The sequence below is a fragment of the Oncorhynchus mykiss genome, chromosome 6 (genome assembly GCF_013265735.2).
Source record: "Oncorhynchus mykiss isolate Arlee chromosome 6, USDA_OmykA_1.1, whole genome shotgun sequence".
NCBI lineage: Eukaryota > Metazoa > Chordata > Actinopteri > Salmoniformes > Salmonidae > Oncorhynchus > Oncorhynchus mykiss.
The window spans coordinates 28,131,027-28,148,522 of NC_048570.1; the positions used below are offsets into that span (position 1 = coordinate 28,131,027).

The 17,496-nt window shown below is 46.0% G+C and overlaps 1 protein-coding gene across 2 annotated transcripts in view; it reads right to left on the reverse strand.

Annotated features, from left to right (window-relative positions):
- The window catches only part of LOC110525660 (PDZ and LIM domain protein 2), a 69,753-nt gene that overhangs the window by 20,059 nt on the left and 32,198 nt on the right, over positions 1-17,496 (reverse strand). For both annotated transcript variants that reach the window (XM_036979772.1, XM_036979773.1), the window contains 2 exons: positions 13,998-14,149; positions 8,017-8,086 (listed from right to left, as the gene is read on the reverse strand). In XM_036979772.1, coding sequence (XP_036835667.1) covers positions 8,017-8,086; positions 13,998-14,149 — 222 coding nt within the window. The remainder of the gene's footprint in view (positions 1-8,016; positions 8,087-13,997; positions 14,150-17,496) is intronic.

Sequence of the window (17,496 nt, forward strand, 5' to 3'; positions counted from 1 at the left end):
ATCCTTCACTCACGCTGCCAAACATACCCTCGTAAAACTGACCATTCTACCGATCCTCGACTTCGGTGATGTCATCTATAAAATAGCCTCCAACACTCTACTCAACAAACGGAATTCAGTCTATCACAGTGCCATCCGTTTTGTCACCAAAGCCCCATGCACTACCCACCATTGCGACCTGTACGCTCTCGTTGGTTGGCCCTCGCTTCATACTCGTCGCCAAACCCACTGGCTACAGGTTATCTACAAGTCTCTGCTAGGTAAACCCCCGCCTTATCTCAGCTCACTGGTAACCATAGCAGCACCCACTCGTAGCATGCACTCCAGCAGGTATATCTCACTGGTCACCCCCAAAGCCAATTCCTCCTTTGTTCGTCTTTCCTTCCAGTTCTCTGCTGCCAATGACTGGAACAAACTGCAAAAATCTCTTGAGCTGGAGACTCATATCTCCCTCACTAGCTTGAAGCACCAGCTGTCAGAGCAGCTCACAGATCACCTTACATAGCCCATCTCTAAACAGCCCATCTATCTACCTACCTCATCCCCATACTGTATTTATCTTGCTCCTTTGCACCCCAGTATCTCTACTTGCACATTCATCTTCTGCACATCTACCATTCCAGTGTTTAATTGCTATATTGTAATTACTTCGCCACCATGGCCTATTTACTGCCTTTAACCTACCTCATTTGCACTCACTGTATATAGACTTCTTAAAAATGTTGTTCTACTGTATGTTTGGTTTATTTCATGTGTAACTCTGTTGTTGTATGTGTCGAATAAAGCTATGCTTTATCTTGGCCAGGTCGCAGTTGCAAATGAGAACTTGTTCTCAACTAGCCTACCTGGTTAAATAAAGGTGAAATAAAATGTCAGTTTTTCTCAATGTTTACATATAATAACATGCATTAAGAGTCAGACATTCCCTAGTGATAATGGTGGGGGCTGACTGCTGAGTGCTGGTGGACTGATTGAGTCTCAGTAGGAGGTCGACTCTGGTTGACTCTGGCTGTGCTCGGACACTGTGGGGTGTCAATTCCAATATCACGGTCACCATGGTGGCTTCAAAGTCTCTCAGTGGTCAATACATAGCATCAGCAATTCAGGGTAAATATACATAATTGGTTCTGACAGGACCCTGCTTAGTCACAATGAGAACATGTCTAAGAGGCTGATGGACTCAAAAGCTTAACACCCACCTGAGTGATTCACTGCAATCTCTCTGGGCGAACAAACTTTCTAGCAGAGACTGTGTGAGCTGTAGGAGTGTATGTTTTTCCATTACCACCAGCAAAGTAGCATCATTAGACTGAGGAAGAAAGGTCATTTCAGATCATAGTCAGAGTCCTTATGGGGATGATTACTTTAAATAGGAACTTCGCCCCCAACTTTGTGGCTAGCTTCTCATACACACAGAACTTGAGCTCCCCTAAAACTCTTGTCTCTAGGCAAAGCCCACTCATGTTATGGTGAGATCATAGGTGGTCTCATATACTGTAACTGGTCTCATAAGGGGAGCAGTCCACCCAGCCATCAGCCGGGCTGCCACCAACAGGCCCAGATACAGTGAGAAAACCGATGCCAGGCAGGCCGAGAGAGAGTTTATTTATCCTTGGAGGGAGCTATGAGCAACACATTTTTCAACCCTATTAAATTCCCCACAAGGCTCCAACTGAAGCTGCATATCAAACTCATCTGGAGCTCATTATGGTTTTGTTAAATCGTTGGACATTTAATTTATGATCGGCAATCAATGATCGTCAGAATCCACCCTTTCATATACAATGCATTTGTATTCAGACCCCTTATTTTCACATTTTGTTATGTTACAGCCTTATTCTAAAATGGATTAAATAAAAAAAACATCCTCATCAATCTACACCCATAAATGCAAAGCTAAAATTATTTTTATTATTTTTTGCCCCCAAAATACTGAAATATATAAGTATTCAGTATTCTTATTTATAGAAGTATTCAGACCCTTTGCTGCGAGACTCAAACTTGAGCTCAGGTGCATCCTGTTTCCTTTGGTCATACTTGAGATGTTTCTACAACTTGATTGGAGTCCACCTGTGGAAGATTCAATTGGACATGATTTGGAAAGGCACACACCTGTCTATAGAAGGTCCCACAGTTGAGTCGAGGCACAGATCTGGGGAAGGGTACAGTAAAGTTTATGCAGCATTGAAGGTCCCCAAGAACACAGTGGCCTCCATCATTCTTAAATGGAAGAAGTTTGGAATCACCAAGACTCTTACTAGAGCTGGCCGCCCGGCCAAACTGAGTAATCGAGCGAAAAGGGCCTTGGTCAGGAAGGTGATTAAGAACCCGATGGTCACTCTGACAGAGCTCCAGAGTTCCTCTGTGGAGATGGGAGAATCTTCCAGAAGGACAACCATCTCTGCAGCATTCCATCTGGTAGTGGCCAGATGGAAGCCCCTCAGTAAATGGCACATGATGGTCCGCTTGGAGTTTCCAAAACGCACCTAAAAGGACTCTCAGACCATGAGAAACAAGATTCTCTGGTCTGATGAAACCAAGATTTGGCCTGAATGCCAAGCATCACATCTGGAGGAAACCTGGCTCCATCCCTATAGTGAAGCATGGTGGTGGCAGGATCATGTTGTGGGGATGACTGGGAGACTAGTCAGGACTGGGAGACTAGTCAGGATTGAGGGAAAGATGAATGGAGCAAAGTACAGAGATCCTTGATGAAAACCTGCTCCAAGAGCTGAGGACCTCAGACTGGGGCAAAGGTTCACCTTCTAACAACCCTAAGCACACAGCCAAGACAACACAGGAGTGGCTTCGGACCAGTCTCTGAACGTCCTTGAATGGCCCAGACAGAGCCTGGACTTGAACCTGATCGAACATCTCTGGAGAGACCTGAAAATAGCTGGGCAGTGACACCATCCAACCTGACAGATATTGAGAGTATCTGCAAAGAATGGGAGAAACTTCCCAAATACAGGTGTGCCAAGCTTGTAGCGTCATACCCAAGAAGACATGAGGCTGTAATCGCTGCAAAAGGTGCTTCGACAAAGTCCTGAGTGAAGGGTCTGAATACTTATGTAAATGTTATATTTCAATTTTTTTGCTTTGTCATTATGGGGTATTGTGTGTAGATTGATGAGGGCAAAAAAAAAATTGTACACTGCATAACAATGAGAGGCACCACTGAAGAAAAAAAAACAAGATGCACATACCAATTTAAGACTTGGAAAAACAGAATTGTGCTCATGTATTGGGAGATTCCACTGAATGTTTTAGTTGAAGAAATGTTCATATTGTTCTATATCCCATGACTTCTAAAATAACCTATTTTAATGAGTGGAGAATTTGGAGCAATCGTCATAAATCAATATTTCTGCCGTTTCCTCATTAATCCCATGGCTAGTATTCAACTGGATGGACATTTACAGTATGACTGACTACAGCAACGTTGTGCTTTACATTTGTACCTGGAGGGACACTTTTACCAGACAAACAATTATGATTTATGACAAACAAATGGATCCATGACAACCCTTATCCCAAATTCAAGGTGATATCCTGCGTAAACTAGAGAATATATGCTGACGTGTCAGTTTCTGCTGGAGCAAGGGGCAGTTATCCACACGGTTACCTTGACAACAACTTACGGAATGTTCACATACCATTTGAACGCCTGAGCAAACCGCACCAACTAATAAAAAGGTCCATCTCTCCTGGCCAAAATCCCCCCATAAAGCGAGTGGGGCCTGCATCGTCCCCGGCTAGGTGGAGAGTGAGCCCAGCCCAGGGGCCTGGGAGGCAGACAGGGGGAATCAGAAGTGTCCCAGTTAACTTTTCCACTTCAGGGGAAAGAAAAACAACGGTGCTGATCAATCAGTGGGGATGTGGAGAGGCATGCTGCCCGCCGAGGGGCCACAATGGACCCTGGGAGAATGGGCAGAGCGGCCAAAGCCCATGTGAAAAGGCCTGGCTCTGTCAGCTCACAGCCCTCACTCTGTGGAGAAGAGAAAACATCCCCCTCCCTCGTACTCCACTCTCCTGCCTCCACCACCCCCACACTAGCTTTAGCCTGCCCGTCAGACAGCACACCCCAGGCCTGCCAAGCCAGACAGCAGCTCTGCTCATGTCAGACCTGAAATAGCACATCAGTCCCAGCGATGTCTTCTCAATCTGTTTGGATATGGTGGTGGGGAGGAAGAGCAGGGAGACTGGGGGAGACAGCAAGGAGGAGAGGGGAGACTGATTGAAGGCAAAGGTATATTTTAAGACGTTGATCTGGAAGAGCGCTTTCTGAATATTTTTATCTCAGGCTAAAGAAAGCAGAGAGAGCCATTTCAAGTAAAAACCTTCGACTTGAACAACATCTAGTGACATTCCTACTGCTGTATGCCAAGCCGCCATCTCTCTGCTCCACAGCAACAACCACAACTTTGCACTCCAACCTGCCACACCCCCCAAAATAGACTGGGGTGAAACCAGTGGCTTGTGTGACGGCTGGGCTGCTGCGAGCCTGTCTGCCCATCGGGACGTACAGTATGGATGGAAGGAGGGATAGACAGATAGATGGAGGGATGGGAGGATGCAGGGGTTGTCCTCCCCTGGATAAAGAGTTTAGTGGGGAACATGGTGAGTGTCACAGTGCAGTTGGCCATCCCCCAGTATGATGGTTTATACAGTAACCATCCCGTCCCTGACACAGGATGAGGCAGCCCACCAAGGCTACCCTCAGGAACCGCAGAGTGTAGAACTGGAAACCCAGACCGGTGATCCTGCCCCTAATGGCCCAATGACGAGCCATGTCTTCTGAAAAAGAAGCTTGGTTTTGGCCTGGCTCGTCCCAACAGGGATGCTGTTGTGGTCACTTGATGTTATGAACAGACATGTTGCTTCCTACTGATTCCTGGAGGTGGCCAGCAGCGGGGCCAACTCAACAGCTCCAGGCTTGGCTCAGGGTATCCTGGGAGGAATCCGGGACCTGATCCAACTGTCGTCTTTAGTAGGCTGGCCTCTTCCTTTTGTCATGGTGTGCTGGTCCAGCAGATTGGCTAGCTAGTAGCTAGCACAGGGCAAAAGCAGTCATGCGCCATGACAAAATAAGATACTTAGATTGCAGGAACAACTTTCCATGTTCTGTATTTCAATACATGGAAATTATCTCCACCCATCAATTTGGGAGCCAGGCTAATGAATCATCCAACCCAAAACAAAATTAAGCTTTTTTGTGCATTAACAACTGTACATTTGATATCTTTATCAAGCCCATTATCTAGCTCAATGGAAGGCTATTGTCATCAGTAATGGTGGCTGAATATGGGCCTATACACAGCTACTGTGCTCTATGTTCTGAATCCATTGTGCATGAGTGACGTATGATGCTGTCAACTCTGCTCAGTCTCCTCATCGTTCCAGTGTGGGTTTCTGGGTCGGGTACAATGGGCATCTCTGTGCTGGAGCTGGTTGTATCGTATAAGGGAGGGGAGTGATGGTTCTGGGGAATTGTTTGGGAATGGCAGAGGCCCTCCCATGTCCCAAGTGTCCCTCTGCCTCTCTCCACCTTCCTTGCCCATCTCCTAGAGCTCCCCAAGTGCCCCATCACACAACGGCAGGCCTTGTAAGGCTGGGGAAAGCCAACACCAGCCTCCCAGAGGCCCTGCCATCAGAGCCACTATTGTACAGGGCATTTTCTCAGGATATCCAACACTCCGGTAAATGGGTGATCCAGCACATCCCAGTTTCCTCACTTGGAGAGCCAAAACATGGGTGGAAAAGCCTTTTAGACGCTTTTCAGAGTGGCTGATCACCTGATACAGCAGTACTCTGCACCTCTCAGGCGGGACAGAGGGCCTTGTCAGGGGAGCGGAGGCCCCGCTGCTCACAGGGCTGCAGTGTTCCTGCCAGCAAGTCGAGAGCAGCACAACACTACAGCACAGTGTGTCCATGCAGGCAGGGCAATCCTCTTTCCAGCCGTATACCCACCGAGCATACTGAAAGGGCTCCACTCACTAATCCCACATCCTTGGTGGGAGGCTCGTCTCCTCTTTCAGACCAGAGAGACCTCCACTGGACGAAGAGCCCCACCAAAATCCCCCCTCATCCACCGATGAATCCTGGTTAACAGCAAGCTGTCATGCTTTGAGGAGAGGACAGAGAGAGCTCTACAAGACAGGCTCCAGCCAAGCCACATTGGAGGTGGAGTGGGTGAAGTGGTGACTGAGGGCTCCCAGGGTACTGTCTGTAAACAGTAGGTCAGCCCTGTCAAACCACAGCAAGGAGAGGACACTAATACTGTTAACGTGTTACATGTACAGGTCTGACAAACAACCAAAAACATGTATCTAGCATGTCATGTCTCTTCAGTTCAAAAACACGGTAGTGTGTGACTCCAAACATTTGGTTAAACAGGGGGGGGGGGGACAAGTTGATACTGGAGTGAGACAGAAGGAATGTGATGGCTCCCAGAGGGGGTGAGAGAGGGGAAATGGATTCCAAACTTGAGGTGAAGAATGAGGGAAAAGGGTGAGCTTATCCTGAAATTGTCCAAAAAGGTTGTGAGTAAAGATTCTAGACCCTTTGGCCCACCTGCCTTCATAAATACCACAAACATGTAAGGTCATCTCAGAGAGCCACGAATGACAGAGGAGCATGTAAGTCAGTGCATTCATTAAAGGCTGCAGATAAAAATCTCAGACAACTAAATAGTTCTTAATAGTCGACACCCCAGTCTGCCTGGGGCATCTGTGATACATAGCTTCAAAAGTTCACAAAGAACATCTCATAACAAAACAATGTCCTTAGGAACGGTCTGCTCTGCACGGTGATCCAGTCAGGAAACTGATTCATGTCTGCACAGACAGGCATCTCTGCACCCTCCCCTGCTCAGCACAACCTTTTGGAGTATGCCAACATGCACAGCTAATACTCTTAAATCACGTAAGATAGAGTGACTGAAATTGAAGGAATGCAGCTTGCAACATAAGCTGATTTATTTCCCAGTCAAAAACTCCTGTTCTAGAAATAGGACAGACATACCACAAAGGGGAGAGGATTGACCAGACCCCCAAAGGAGTGTTGACAGACAGCTTGATAGTGATGATAATTGTAACATCTGTCAGCTATGTGCTCTCAGAGAGATCATTAGAGTATACTGAACAGTACAAGTTACTTGGCTGGCAGCGATGGGACCAGACTCATCATTAAAATAACTCAAGAGAATATCCCATATCAGACCAGAAGTTTCAGAGTGGCCTCTGCTCAAGTCATCTGCCCCTTAGATGAAGAGCTGAGTTCAATCTTCATTTTCCAGGCCAAAGAGACCATATTTATCTAGCTCCAAGAAATATTCACAGAACTTACAAAATGAATGGAATTCCATTCCCTGTCTCCCAGCCATTAAAGGTCTTGTCTGTTTTTCCTGCTCTGTCATCTCCCATGTTGTGTCTTCTGTAGGGCCAATGCTTGGGACTGGGGCCGTTATACATAGCTGGAATATCTTATGATGAACTTTCCCACAACATTCGCTCTCCTTTGGCTCACTTTCCAGATGCCTCTTTTAGTTGCTGGAATAGTAAATAAGCAGAGTGAATTCATGAAGAAATCAGCTTATATCCCAACCCCATATTTTACTGCTAGTGAGACAAGTGAATATTGCACTAATGAGTCTAATATACTGTAGCAAACCACTAAAAGGTCAAGTCTATTGTTTTACTGAGAGCTAATCATTCTCTTCCTTACATTGCTATTTGAATAAACCATTTCCAGATTGTATTCCAACATAATGTCAGATCTTTAAAAAGTGACCTTTCAGTTCCCCGGCAATGAAAATATCAAATGATGTCTGCATCCTGTCTTTCTTGCTGTGAAGTGTCTACATTGTAACGTACAATGGCCTTTGAAACTTCAATCATCAAGCTGTGCAGTTCTTTGGAGGTCTACGTTTACACTGATGGGTTGCGTACGTTGAAATAACATAGGAAGGAAAGAGTCTGCTATGGGACCTTGTCCCTGAGTATGAGACAGACCTACCTGTGACAGTGGTCTGGACAGTCTGTGACTCGATGTCTTCTCTTCTGGAGACCACGAACGCAGCTGGATGCTATGAAATGACAGAGAAAGATTACACTGATAATGGTGTTTGCCATCTCATCCAAAATAACCATAATGGTCTCAATCGAAATACTTCACTTGACCAAAATGTAATAAAAAATGCTTAAAAATGGATAACATAAACATGGTATAACACTTCTCATTACCTTTCATATTCCTTTATAAAAATGTGTGTATTTAGGGTCATGGGATCATATTTACTAGGTCTCAAGATTACTAGAACAGGAATAGATAAGGATAGTCGAACAGCCCTAGAATTTTTTTACATTGAAATGCTAGTCATTTAGCAGACACTCTTACCCAGAGCGACTTACAGTTGGTGTGTTCACATATCACAGTGATAGAAAGTACATCTTTCCCCAATAAAAGTGCTAGTAAGGGGGGAAAAAGTAAAGTGTGAGTGTTCACAAAGGCTTTTTATGTGTATTTTGGGATTATTTAAGAAGGTATTTGAAGAGGTAGGGTTTCAGGTTTTCAGAAAATGGGCAGGGACTCTGATATCCTAACTTCAGGGGTAAGCTGGTTTCAACTTTGGGGTGCCAGGACCGAGAAGAGCTTGGACTGGGCTGAGCGGGCGCTGCCCTCCCATTGGGGGTGGAGGGACAAAAGACCAGAGGTGGCAGAACGGAATCTGGTTTTTTAAATTTATTTTTTTATTTCACCTTTATTTAACCAGGTAGGCTAGTTGTGAAAAGTTTGCATTTTCAACTGCGACCTGGCCAAGATAAAGCTTAGCAGTGTGAACAGACAACACAGAGTTACACATGGAGTAAACAATTAACAAGTCAATGACACAGTAGAAAAAAAGTCTATAGACATTGTGTGCAAAAGGCATGAGGAGGTAGGCGAATAATTACAATTTTGCAGATTAACACTGGAGTGATAAATGATCAGATGGTCATGTACAGGTAGAGATATTGGTGTGCAAAAGAGCAGAAAAGTAAATAAATAAAAACAGTATGGGGATGAGGTAGGCAGAATTAGGTGAGCTATTTACCGATAGACTATGTACAGCTGCAGCGATCGGTTAGCTGCTCAGATAGCAGATGTTTGAAATTGGTGAGGGAAATAAAAGTCTCCAACTTCAGCGATTTTTGCAATTCGTTCCAGTCACAGGCAGCAGAGAACTGGAAAGAAAGGCAGCCAAATGATGTGTTGGCTTTAGGGATGATCAGTGAGATACACCTGCTGGAGCGCGTGCTACGGGTGGGTGTTGCCATCGTGACCAGTGAACTGAGATAAGGCGGAGCTTTACCTAGCATGGACTTGTAGATGACCTGGAGCCAGTGGGTCTGGCGACGAATATGTAGCGAGGGCCAGCCGACTAGAGCATACAGGTCGCAGTGGTGGGTGGTATAAGGTGCTTTAGTAACAAAACGGATGGCACTGTGATAAACTGCATCCAGTTTGCTGAGTAGAGTGTTGGAAGCTATTTTGTAGATGACATCGCCGAAGTCGAGGATCGGTAGGATAGTCAGTTTTACTAGGGTAAGTTTGGCGGCGTGAGTGAAGGAGGCTTTGTTGCGGAATAGAAAGCCGACTCTAGATTTGATTTTAGATTGGAGATGTTTGATATGAGTCTGGAAGGAGAGTTTGCAGTCTAGCCAGACACCTAGGTACTTATAGATGTCCACATATTCTAGGTCGGAACCATCCAGGAAGGCGATGCTAGTCGGGTGGGCGGGTGCAGGCAGCGAACGGTTGAAAAGCATACATTTGGTTTCACTAGCGTTTAAGAGCAGTTGGAGGCCACGGAAGGAGTGTTGTATGGCATTGAAGCTCGTTTGGAGGTTAGATAGCAGTGTCCAAGGACGGGCCGGAAGTATACAGAATGGTGTCATCTGCGTAGAGGTGGATCAGGGAATCGCCCACAGCAAGAGCAACATCATTGACATATACAGAGAAAAGAGTCGGCCCGAGAATTGAACCCTGTGGCACCCCCATAGAGACTGCCAGAGGACCGGACAGCATGCCCTCCGATTTGACACACTGAACTCTGTCTGCAAAGTAGTTGGTGAACCAGGCAAGGCAGTCATCAAAAAAAACGACGCTACTGAGTCTGCTGATAAGAATATGGTGATTGACAGAGTCGAAAGCCTTGGCAAGGTCGATGAAGACGGCTGCACAGTACTGTCTTATCGATGGCGGTTATGATATCGTTTAGTACCTTGAGCGTGGCTGAGGTGCACCCGTGACCGGCTCGGAAACCAGATTGCACAGTGGAGAAGGTACAGTGGGATTCGAGATGGTCAGTGACCTGTTTGTTGACTTGGCTTTTGAAGACCTTAGATAGGCAGGGCAGGATGGATATAGGTCTGTAACAGTTTGGGTCCAGGGTGTCCCCCCCCCCCCCCTTTGAAGAGGGGGTTGACTGCGGCAGCTTTCCAATCCTTGGGGATCTCAGACGATATGAAAGAGAGGTTGAACAGGCTGGTAATAGGGGTTGCGACAATGGCTGTGGATAGTTTCAGAAATAGAGGGTCCAAATTGTCAAGCCCAGCTGATTTGTACATGTCCAGGTTTTGCAGCTCTTTCAGAACATCTGCTATCTGGATTTGGGTAAAGGAGAACCTGGAGAGGCTTGGGCGAGTAGCTGCGGAGGAGGGGGGGGGGGCGGAGCCGTTGGCCGAGGTTGGAGTAGCCAGGAGGAAGGCATGGCCAGCCGTTGAGAAATGCTTGTTGAAGTTTTCGATAATCATGGATTTATCGGTGGTGACCGTGTTACCTAGCCTCAGTGCAATGGGCAGCTGGGAGGATGTGATATTGTTCTCCATGGACTTCAGTGTCCCAGAACTTTTTGGAGTTACAGGATACAAATTTCTGCCTGAAGAAGCTGACCTTTGCTTTCCTGACTGACTGAGTGTATTGGTTCCTGACTTCCCTGAACAGTTGCATATCGCGGGGACTATTCGATGCTATTGCAGTCCGCCACAGGATGTTTTTGTGCTGGTCGAGGGCAGTCAGGTCTGGAGTGAACCAAGGGCAATATCTGTTCTTAGTTCTGCATTTTTTGAACGGAGCATACTTATCTAAAATGATGAGGAAGTTACTTTTAAAGAATGACCAGGCATCCTCAACTGACGGGATGAGGTCAATATCCTTCCAGGATACCCGGGCCAGGTCGATTAGAAAGGCCTGCTCACAGAAGTGTTTTAGGGAGCGTTTGACAGTGATGAGGGGTGGTCGTTTGACTGCGGCTCCGTAGCGGATACAGGCAATGAGGCAGTGATCGCTGAGATCCTGGTTGAAGACAGCGGAGGTGTATTTGGAGGGCCAGTTGGTCAGGATGACGTCAATGAGGGTGCCCTTGTTTACAGAGTTAGGGTTGTACCTGGTGGGTTCCTTGATGATTTGAGTGAGATTGAGGGCATCTAGCTTAGATTGTAGGACTGCCGGGGTGTTAAGCATATCCCAGTTTAGGTCACCTAACAGAACAAACTCTGAAGCTAGATGGGGGGCGATCAATTCACAAATGGTGTCCAGGGCACAGCTGGGAGCTGAGGGGGGTCGGTAGCAGGCGGCAACAGTGAGAGACTCATTTCTGGAGTAATTTTAAAAATTAGTAGTTCGAACTGTTTGGGTATGGACCTGGAAAGTATGACATTACTTTGCAGTAGACTGCAACTCCTCCCCCTTTGGCAGTTCTATCTTGACGGAAAATGTTATAGTTGGGTATGGACATCTCAGAATATTTGGTGGCCTTCCTGAGCCAGGATTCAGACAGGGCAAGGACATCAGGGTTAGCAGAGTGTGCTAAAGCAGTGAGTAAAACAAACTTAGGGAGGAGGCTTCTGATGTTGACATGCATGAAACCTTTTTCAATCACAGAAGTCAACAAATGAGGGTCCCTGGGGACATGCAGGGCCTGGGTTTACCTCCACATCACCCGCAGAACAGAGGAGTAGTAGTATGAGGGTGAGGCTAAAGGCTATCAAAACTGGTCGCCTAGAGCTTTGGGGACAAAGAATAAAAGGAGCAGATTTCTGGGCATGGTAGAATATATTCAGGGCATAATGCACAGACAGGGGTATGGTGAGGTGCGTGTACAGCGGAGGTAAGCCCAGGCACTGGGTGATGATAAGAGAGGTTGTATCTCTGGACATGCTGGTTGTAATGGGTGAGGTCACCGGGTTGGGGTGTAGGGTGTGAGCACAGTCTGAAGATGGGGAGGAGCAGTTCCTCTTGCTGCTCCATGGGCAATTACTATGGTCTAGTAGTAAATGCAAGCTTCGACTGGAAGCCAGTGGAGTGTGCGGAAGATCAAGGTGACATGGGAGAACTTGGGAATGTTGAACACCAGGCGGGCTGCAGCATTCTGGATAAGTTGCAGGGGTTTGATGACACAAGTGGGGAGCCCAGTGAACAGCATGTTGCAGTAGTCCAGACAGGAGATGACAAATGCCTAGAATAGGACCTGCATCGCTTCCTGTGTGAGGTAGGGTCGTACTCCACTGATTGTAGAGAATGAACTTGTAGGTGCAAGTCAATGCTTTGATTTTTGATGAGAACGACAGGGTGTTGTCCAGCGTCACGCCAAGGTTCTTTGCACTCTAGGAGGGGGACACCGTGGAGGTGTCAAACATGATGGAGAGGTCTTGGAGCGGGCAGGCCTTCCCCGGGCGGAAGAGCAGCTCTGTCTTGTCGAGGTTGAGCTTGAGGTGGTGGGCCGACATACAAGTTCAGATATCTGCCAGGCACGCAGAGATGCGTGTTGCCACCTGGGTCAGAAGGGAGGAAGGAGAAAAGTAGTTGATTGTCATCCGCATAGCAATGATAGGAGAGACCATGTGAGGATATGACGGTGCCTAGTGACTATGTATAGAGAGAAGATGAGAGGGCCTAGAACCGAGCCCTGGGGGACACCAGTAGTGAGAGTACTTGGTGCAGACACAGATCCTCTCCACATCACCTGGTAGGAGCGGGCCTGCCAGGTAGGATGCAATCAAAGAGTGTGCAGAGCCTGAGACGCCCAGCCCTGAGAGGGTGGAGAGGAGGATCTGATGGTTCACCGTGTTGAAGGCAGCAGATAGATCTAGGGGGATGAGAACAGAGTAGGTTCACCTTTGGCATTGCGGAGAGGGTCCATGACACAGAAAAGAGCAGTCTTAGTTGAGTGACACATCTTGATTAGGGTCAAGAAGATAAGTCTCGGAGACATAGTGAGAGAGTTGGTCAGAGACCGCCTGCTCAAGTGTTTTGGAAAGAAGGGATACCAGTCAGTAGTTTTTGACATCAGTGGAGTCAAGTGTTGGTTTCTTGAGTGGGGGAGCAGCTCAGGCTATTATGAAGTCAGACGGAGGAATGGGAGAAGGTCTCCAATGATGGTCTGGAGAAGGGAGGAGGGGATGGAGTCGAGCGGGAAGGTTGTCGGGGGCCGGACCTCAGTAGTCGCAGGATTTCATTTGGAGAGAGGGGGAAGATGCCACGGCGTTGGGTAGTTTGTCAGGCATTCAATTGACCCAGAGCAAAATAAGGTTTGAACTGTGACCTACAAAGTGACTCAGGAGAATAGAAGCTAGGCCTACAGACAGAGCAGAGTGGTGAATGTTCCACAGCCTGGCCCTTTGTTGCTGTGAATTAACAGAGAGGAATGTGATATGCTGTGCACATCCTTTGTTACTACCACACAATCCCATGGCTCCATTTTCTGCCAGTTACTCTTGTACCTATTCACTCTGGTCCTGTGTGGGACTCAAAGGAGCACTTACAATAAGTGGATGCTCTAGTAGTCTACCCTACCCCCATCTCCAACTTATTTAAAGGCACCTGGATAACTGTGGAAACCTACTATCACTGACTATCCATTCAGGTATTCACTCTTCTATTCTCAAGCAACACATGCATCTCCTGGTCCTTTAGAGGGAGGTCAGATTGTGGTGCTGGTGGATGCTGTAGCGTACCTCTTGGTGCCGGTGGGTGTGAGCCTCTCTCTCTTTCCCTCAGGACTGGACGGGGCCTCTGGGGAGTAGAGTCCAGGTGACAGAGAGGCTGGGCTGGAGATGGAGTACCCTCTGTAGTTCTGGTTCTCATCTCGACTCACCAGCACCGCCTCCTACAACAGAACAGGGCGTGACAGTCTGCATGATCAATTTAATGTATTTATCCACACAAAACTGTGACAAACTGCTAATCCATATTCCTAAAATAACTTGTCTTGCAACCATGTTTAAGAAATGGATTCACGATGTAAATAAAACATTTGTCTCCTTGCACTTTTAGTGGGTGTTCAGACGTTGTTGATAAGGTGTTTGAGATAAAGTATAAGTCAAAAGTTTGGGAACACATACTCATTCAAAAGGTTTTTCTTTATGTTTACTATTTTCTACATTGAAATAACACATGGAATACGTAGTAACCAAAAAAGTGTTAAACAAATCTAAATATATTTTATATTTGAGACTCTTCAAAGCAGCCACCCTTTGCCTTGATGACATCTTTGCACATTCTTGGCATTATCTCAACCAGCTTCATGAGGTAGTCACCTGGAATGCATTTCAATTAACAGGTGTGCCTTGTTCAAAGTTAATTTGTGGAATGCATTTGAGCCAATCAGTTGTGTTGTGTCAAGGTAGGGGTGGCATACAGAAGATGGTCTTTTACCAAATAGGACTAAGTCCATAATATGGCAAGAACAAATAAGCAAAGAGATCAAATAAGCAAAGAGAAACGACAGTCCCTCATTACTTGAAGACATGAAGGTCAGTCAATACGGAACATTTCAAGAACTTTGAAAGTTTCTTCAAGTGCAGTCGCAAAAACCATCAAGTGCTATAATGAAACTGGCTCTCATGAGCACCGCCACAGGAAAGGAAGACCCAGAGTTACCTCTGCTGCAGAGGATATGTTCATTAGAGTTAACTGCACCTCAGATTGCAGCCCAAATAAATGCTTCAGAGTTCAAATAACAGACACATCTCAACATCAATTGTTCAGAGGAGACTGTGTGAATCAGGCCTTCGATGTCGATTTGCTGCAAATAAGCCACTACTAGAGGACACGAATAAGAAGAAAAGACTTGCTTGGCTAAGAAACACGAGCAATGGACATTAGACCGGTGGAAATCTGTCCTTTGGTATGATGAGTCCAAATTTGCGATTTTTGGTTCCAACCAGCTTGTCTTTGTAAACACCATCTCATCCGCTTTGCGCTTAGCAGGACTATCATTTGTTTTTCAACAGGCTAATGACCCTCACATACCTGCAGACTGTGTAAAGGCTATTTGACCAAGAAGGAGAGTGATTGAGTGCTGCATCAGATCACCCAACCTCAACCCAATTGAGATGGTTTGGGAGTTGGACCGCAGAGTGAAGGAAAAGCAGCCAACAAGTGCTCAGCATATATATATTTTTTTTCATTTCACCTTTATTTAACCAGGTAGGCAAGTTGAGAACAAGTTCTCATTTGCAATTGTGACCTGGCCAAGATAAAGCAAAGCAGTTCGACACATACAACAACACAGAGTTACACATGGAGTAAAACAAAACATACAGTCAATAATACAGTAGAAAAGACTATATACAATGTGAGCAAATGAGGTGAGATAAGGGAGGTAAAGGCAAAACAAAGGCCATGGTGGCGAAGTAAATACAATATAGCAAGTAAAACACTGGAATGGTAGATTTGCAGTGGAAGAATATGCAAAGTAGAAATATAAATAATGGGGTGCAAAGGAGCAAAATAAATAAATACAGTAGAGGAAGAGGTAGTTGTTTGGACTAAATTATAGACAGGCTATGTACAGGTGCAGTAATCTGTGAGCTGCTCTGACAGCTGGTGCTTAACGCTAGTGAGGGAGATGTGTTTCCAGTTTCAGAGATTTTTGTAGTTTGTTCCAGTCATTGGCAGCAGAGAACTGGAAAGAGAGGCGGCCAAAGGAAGAATTGGTTTTGGTGGTGACCAGAGAGATATACCTGCTGGAGCGCACACTACAGGTGGGTGCTGCTATGGTGACCAGCGAGCTGAGATAAGGGGGGACTTTGCCTAGCAGGGTCTTGTAGATGACCTGGAGCGACGAGTATGAAGCGAGGGCCAGCCAACGAGAGCGTACAGGTCGCAGTGGTGGGTAGTATATGGGGCTTTGGTGACAAAACGGATGGCACTGTGATAGACTGCATCCAATTTATGGAGTAGGGTATTGGAGGCTATTTTGTAAATTACATCGCCAAAGTCGAGGATCGGTAGGATGGTCAGTTTTACGAGGGTATGTTTGGCAGCATGAGTGAAGGATGCTTTGTTGCGAAATAGGAAAGCCAAATACAGTCTAACCAGACACCTAGGTATTTGTAGATTTGGGAGAAGGAGAAATGGGGAAGGCTTGGGTGAGTTGCTGTGGGGGGGTACAGTGCTGTTGACCGGGGTAGGGGTAGCCAGGTGGAAAGCATGGCCAGCCGTAGAAAAATGCTTATTGAAATTCTCAATTATAGTGGATTTATCGGTGGTGACAGAGTTTCCTATCCTCAGTGCAGTGGGCAGCTAGGAGGAGGTGTGTGGGAACATGTGGGAACTCCTTCAGGAAAAGCATTCCAGGTGAAACTGGTTGAGACAATGCCAAGAGTGTTCAAAGCTATCATCAAGGCAAAGGGTGGCTACTTTGAAGAATCTCAAATATAAAATAAGATTTTGGTTACTACATGATTCCATATGGGTCTTTTCATAGTTTTGATATCTTCACTAATATTCTACAATGTAGAAAATAGTAAAAAATAAAGACCCTTGAATGAGTAGGTGTGTCCAAACCTTTGATTGGTACTGTATATGCTTCATAAAACTCTTCAAAAAGAGGGCAATACACATCAGGTATAATGTACAGTCATGTTAGAGCTGCTCATCCTGAGGTAAGTAAATACAGGTTTGTGGAAATCAGATATGTAATATCCCCATGTTAGAATGACGACAGTCAGTATTCTTTCCTAAGCCTTGGGCCTGGCATGGACTTGTATTCTGCCAGTGTTACCACGGAGATCCAGCAGTAGTTCTGTCGCCCTATAAAACACAGGAACATCAGCTGATTTACAGCATCCCCTGGTTCCTCTCCCATGTTTCCACTGTCACAGGGCCACAGAGTTATCCTAGAGTTATGGAATATCTCTACAGTCACACTAGGATGTCTCATTCCAGCTCATCTGGACCTCTAATAAATCATTGATAAGCAGACACCATGCAATCTGTGAATATGAAGCAGACCCAGCGTCTGCATGGCTCTCAGGCATCAGCCTTGAAACAAAAACATTAAGACAGGATTAATCATGTAGAGATATGATGCTGATGTAACAAAATACCAGAGGATACTGGGATAAAAACTATAGCAAAGAATGTCTCCAAAGGTCACTCAATGAAGGCCTAAGGACTTTTAATAGGCCTTACATCCATCATATGCCCATCAACAAAGTGCTGATTCAC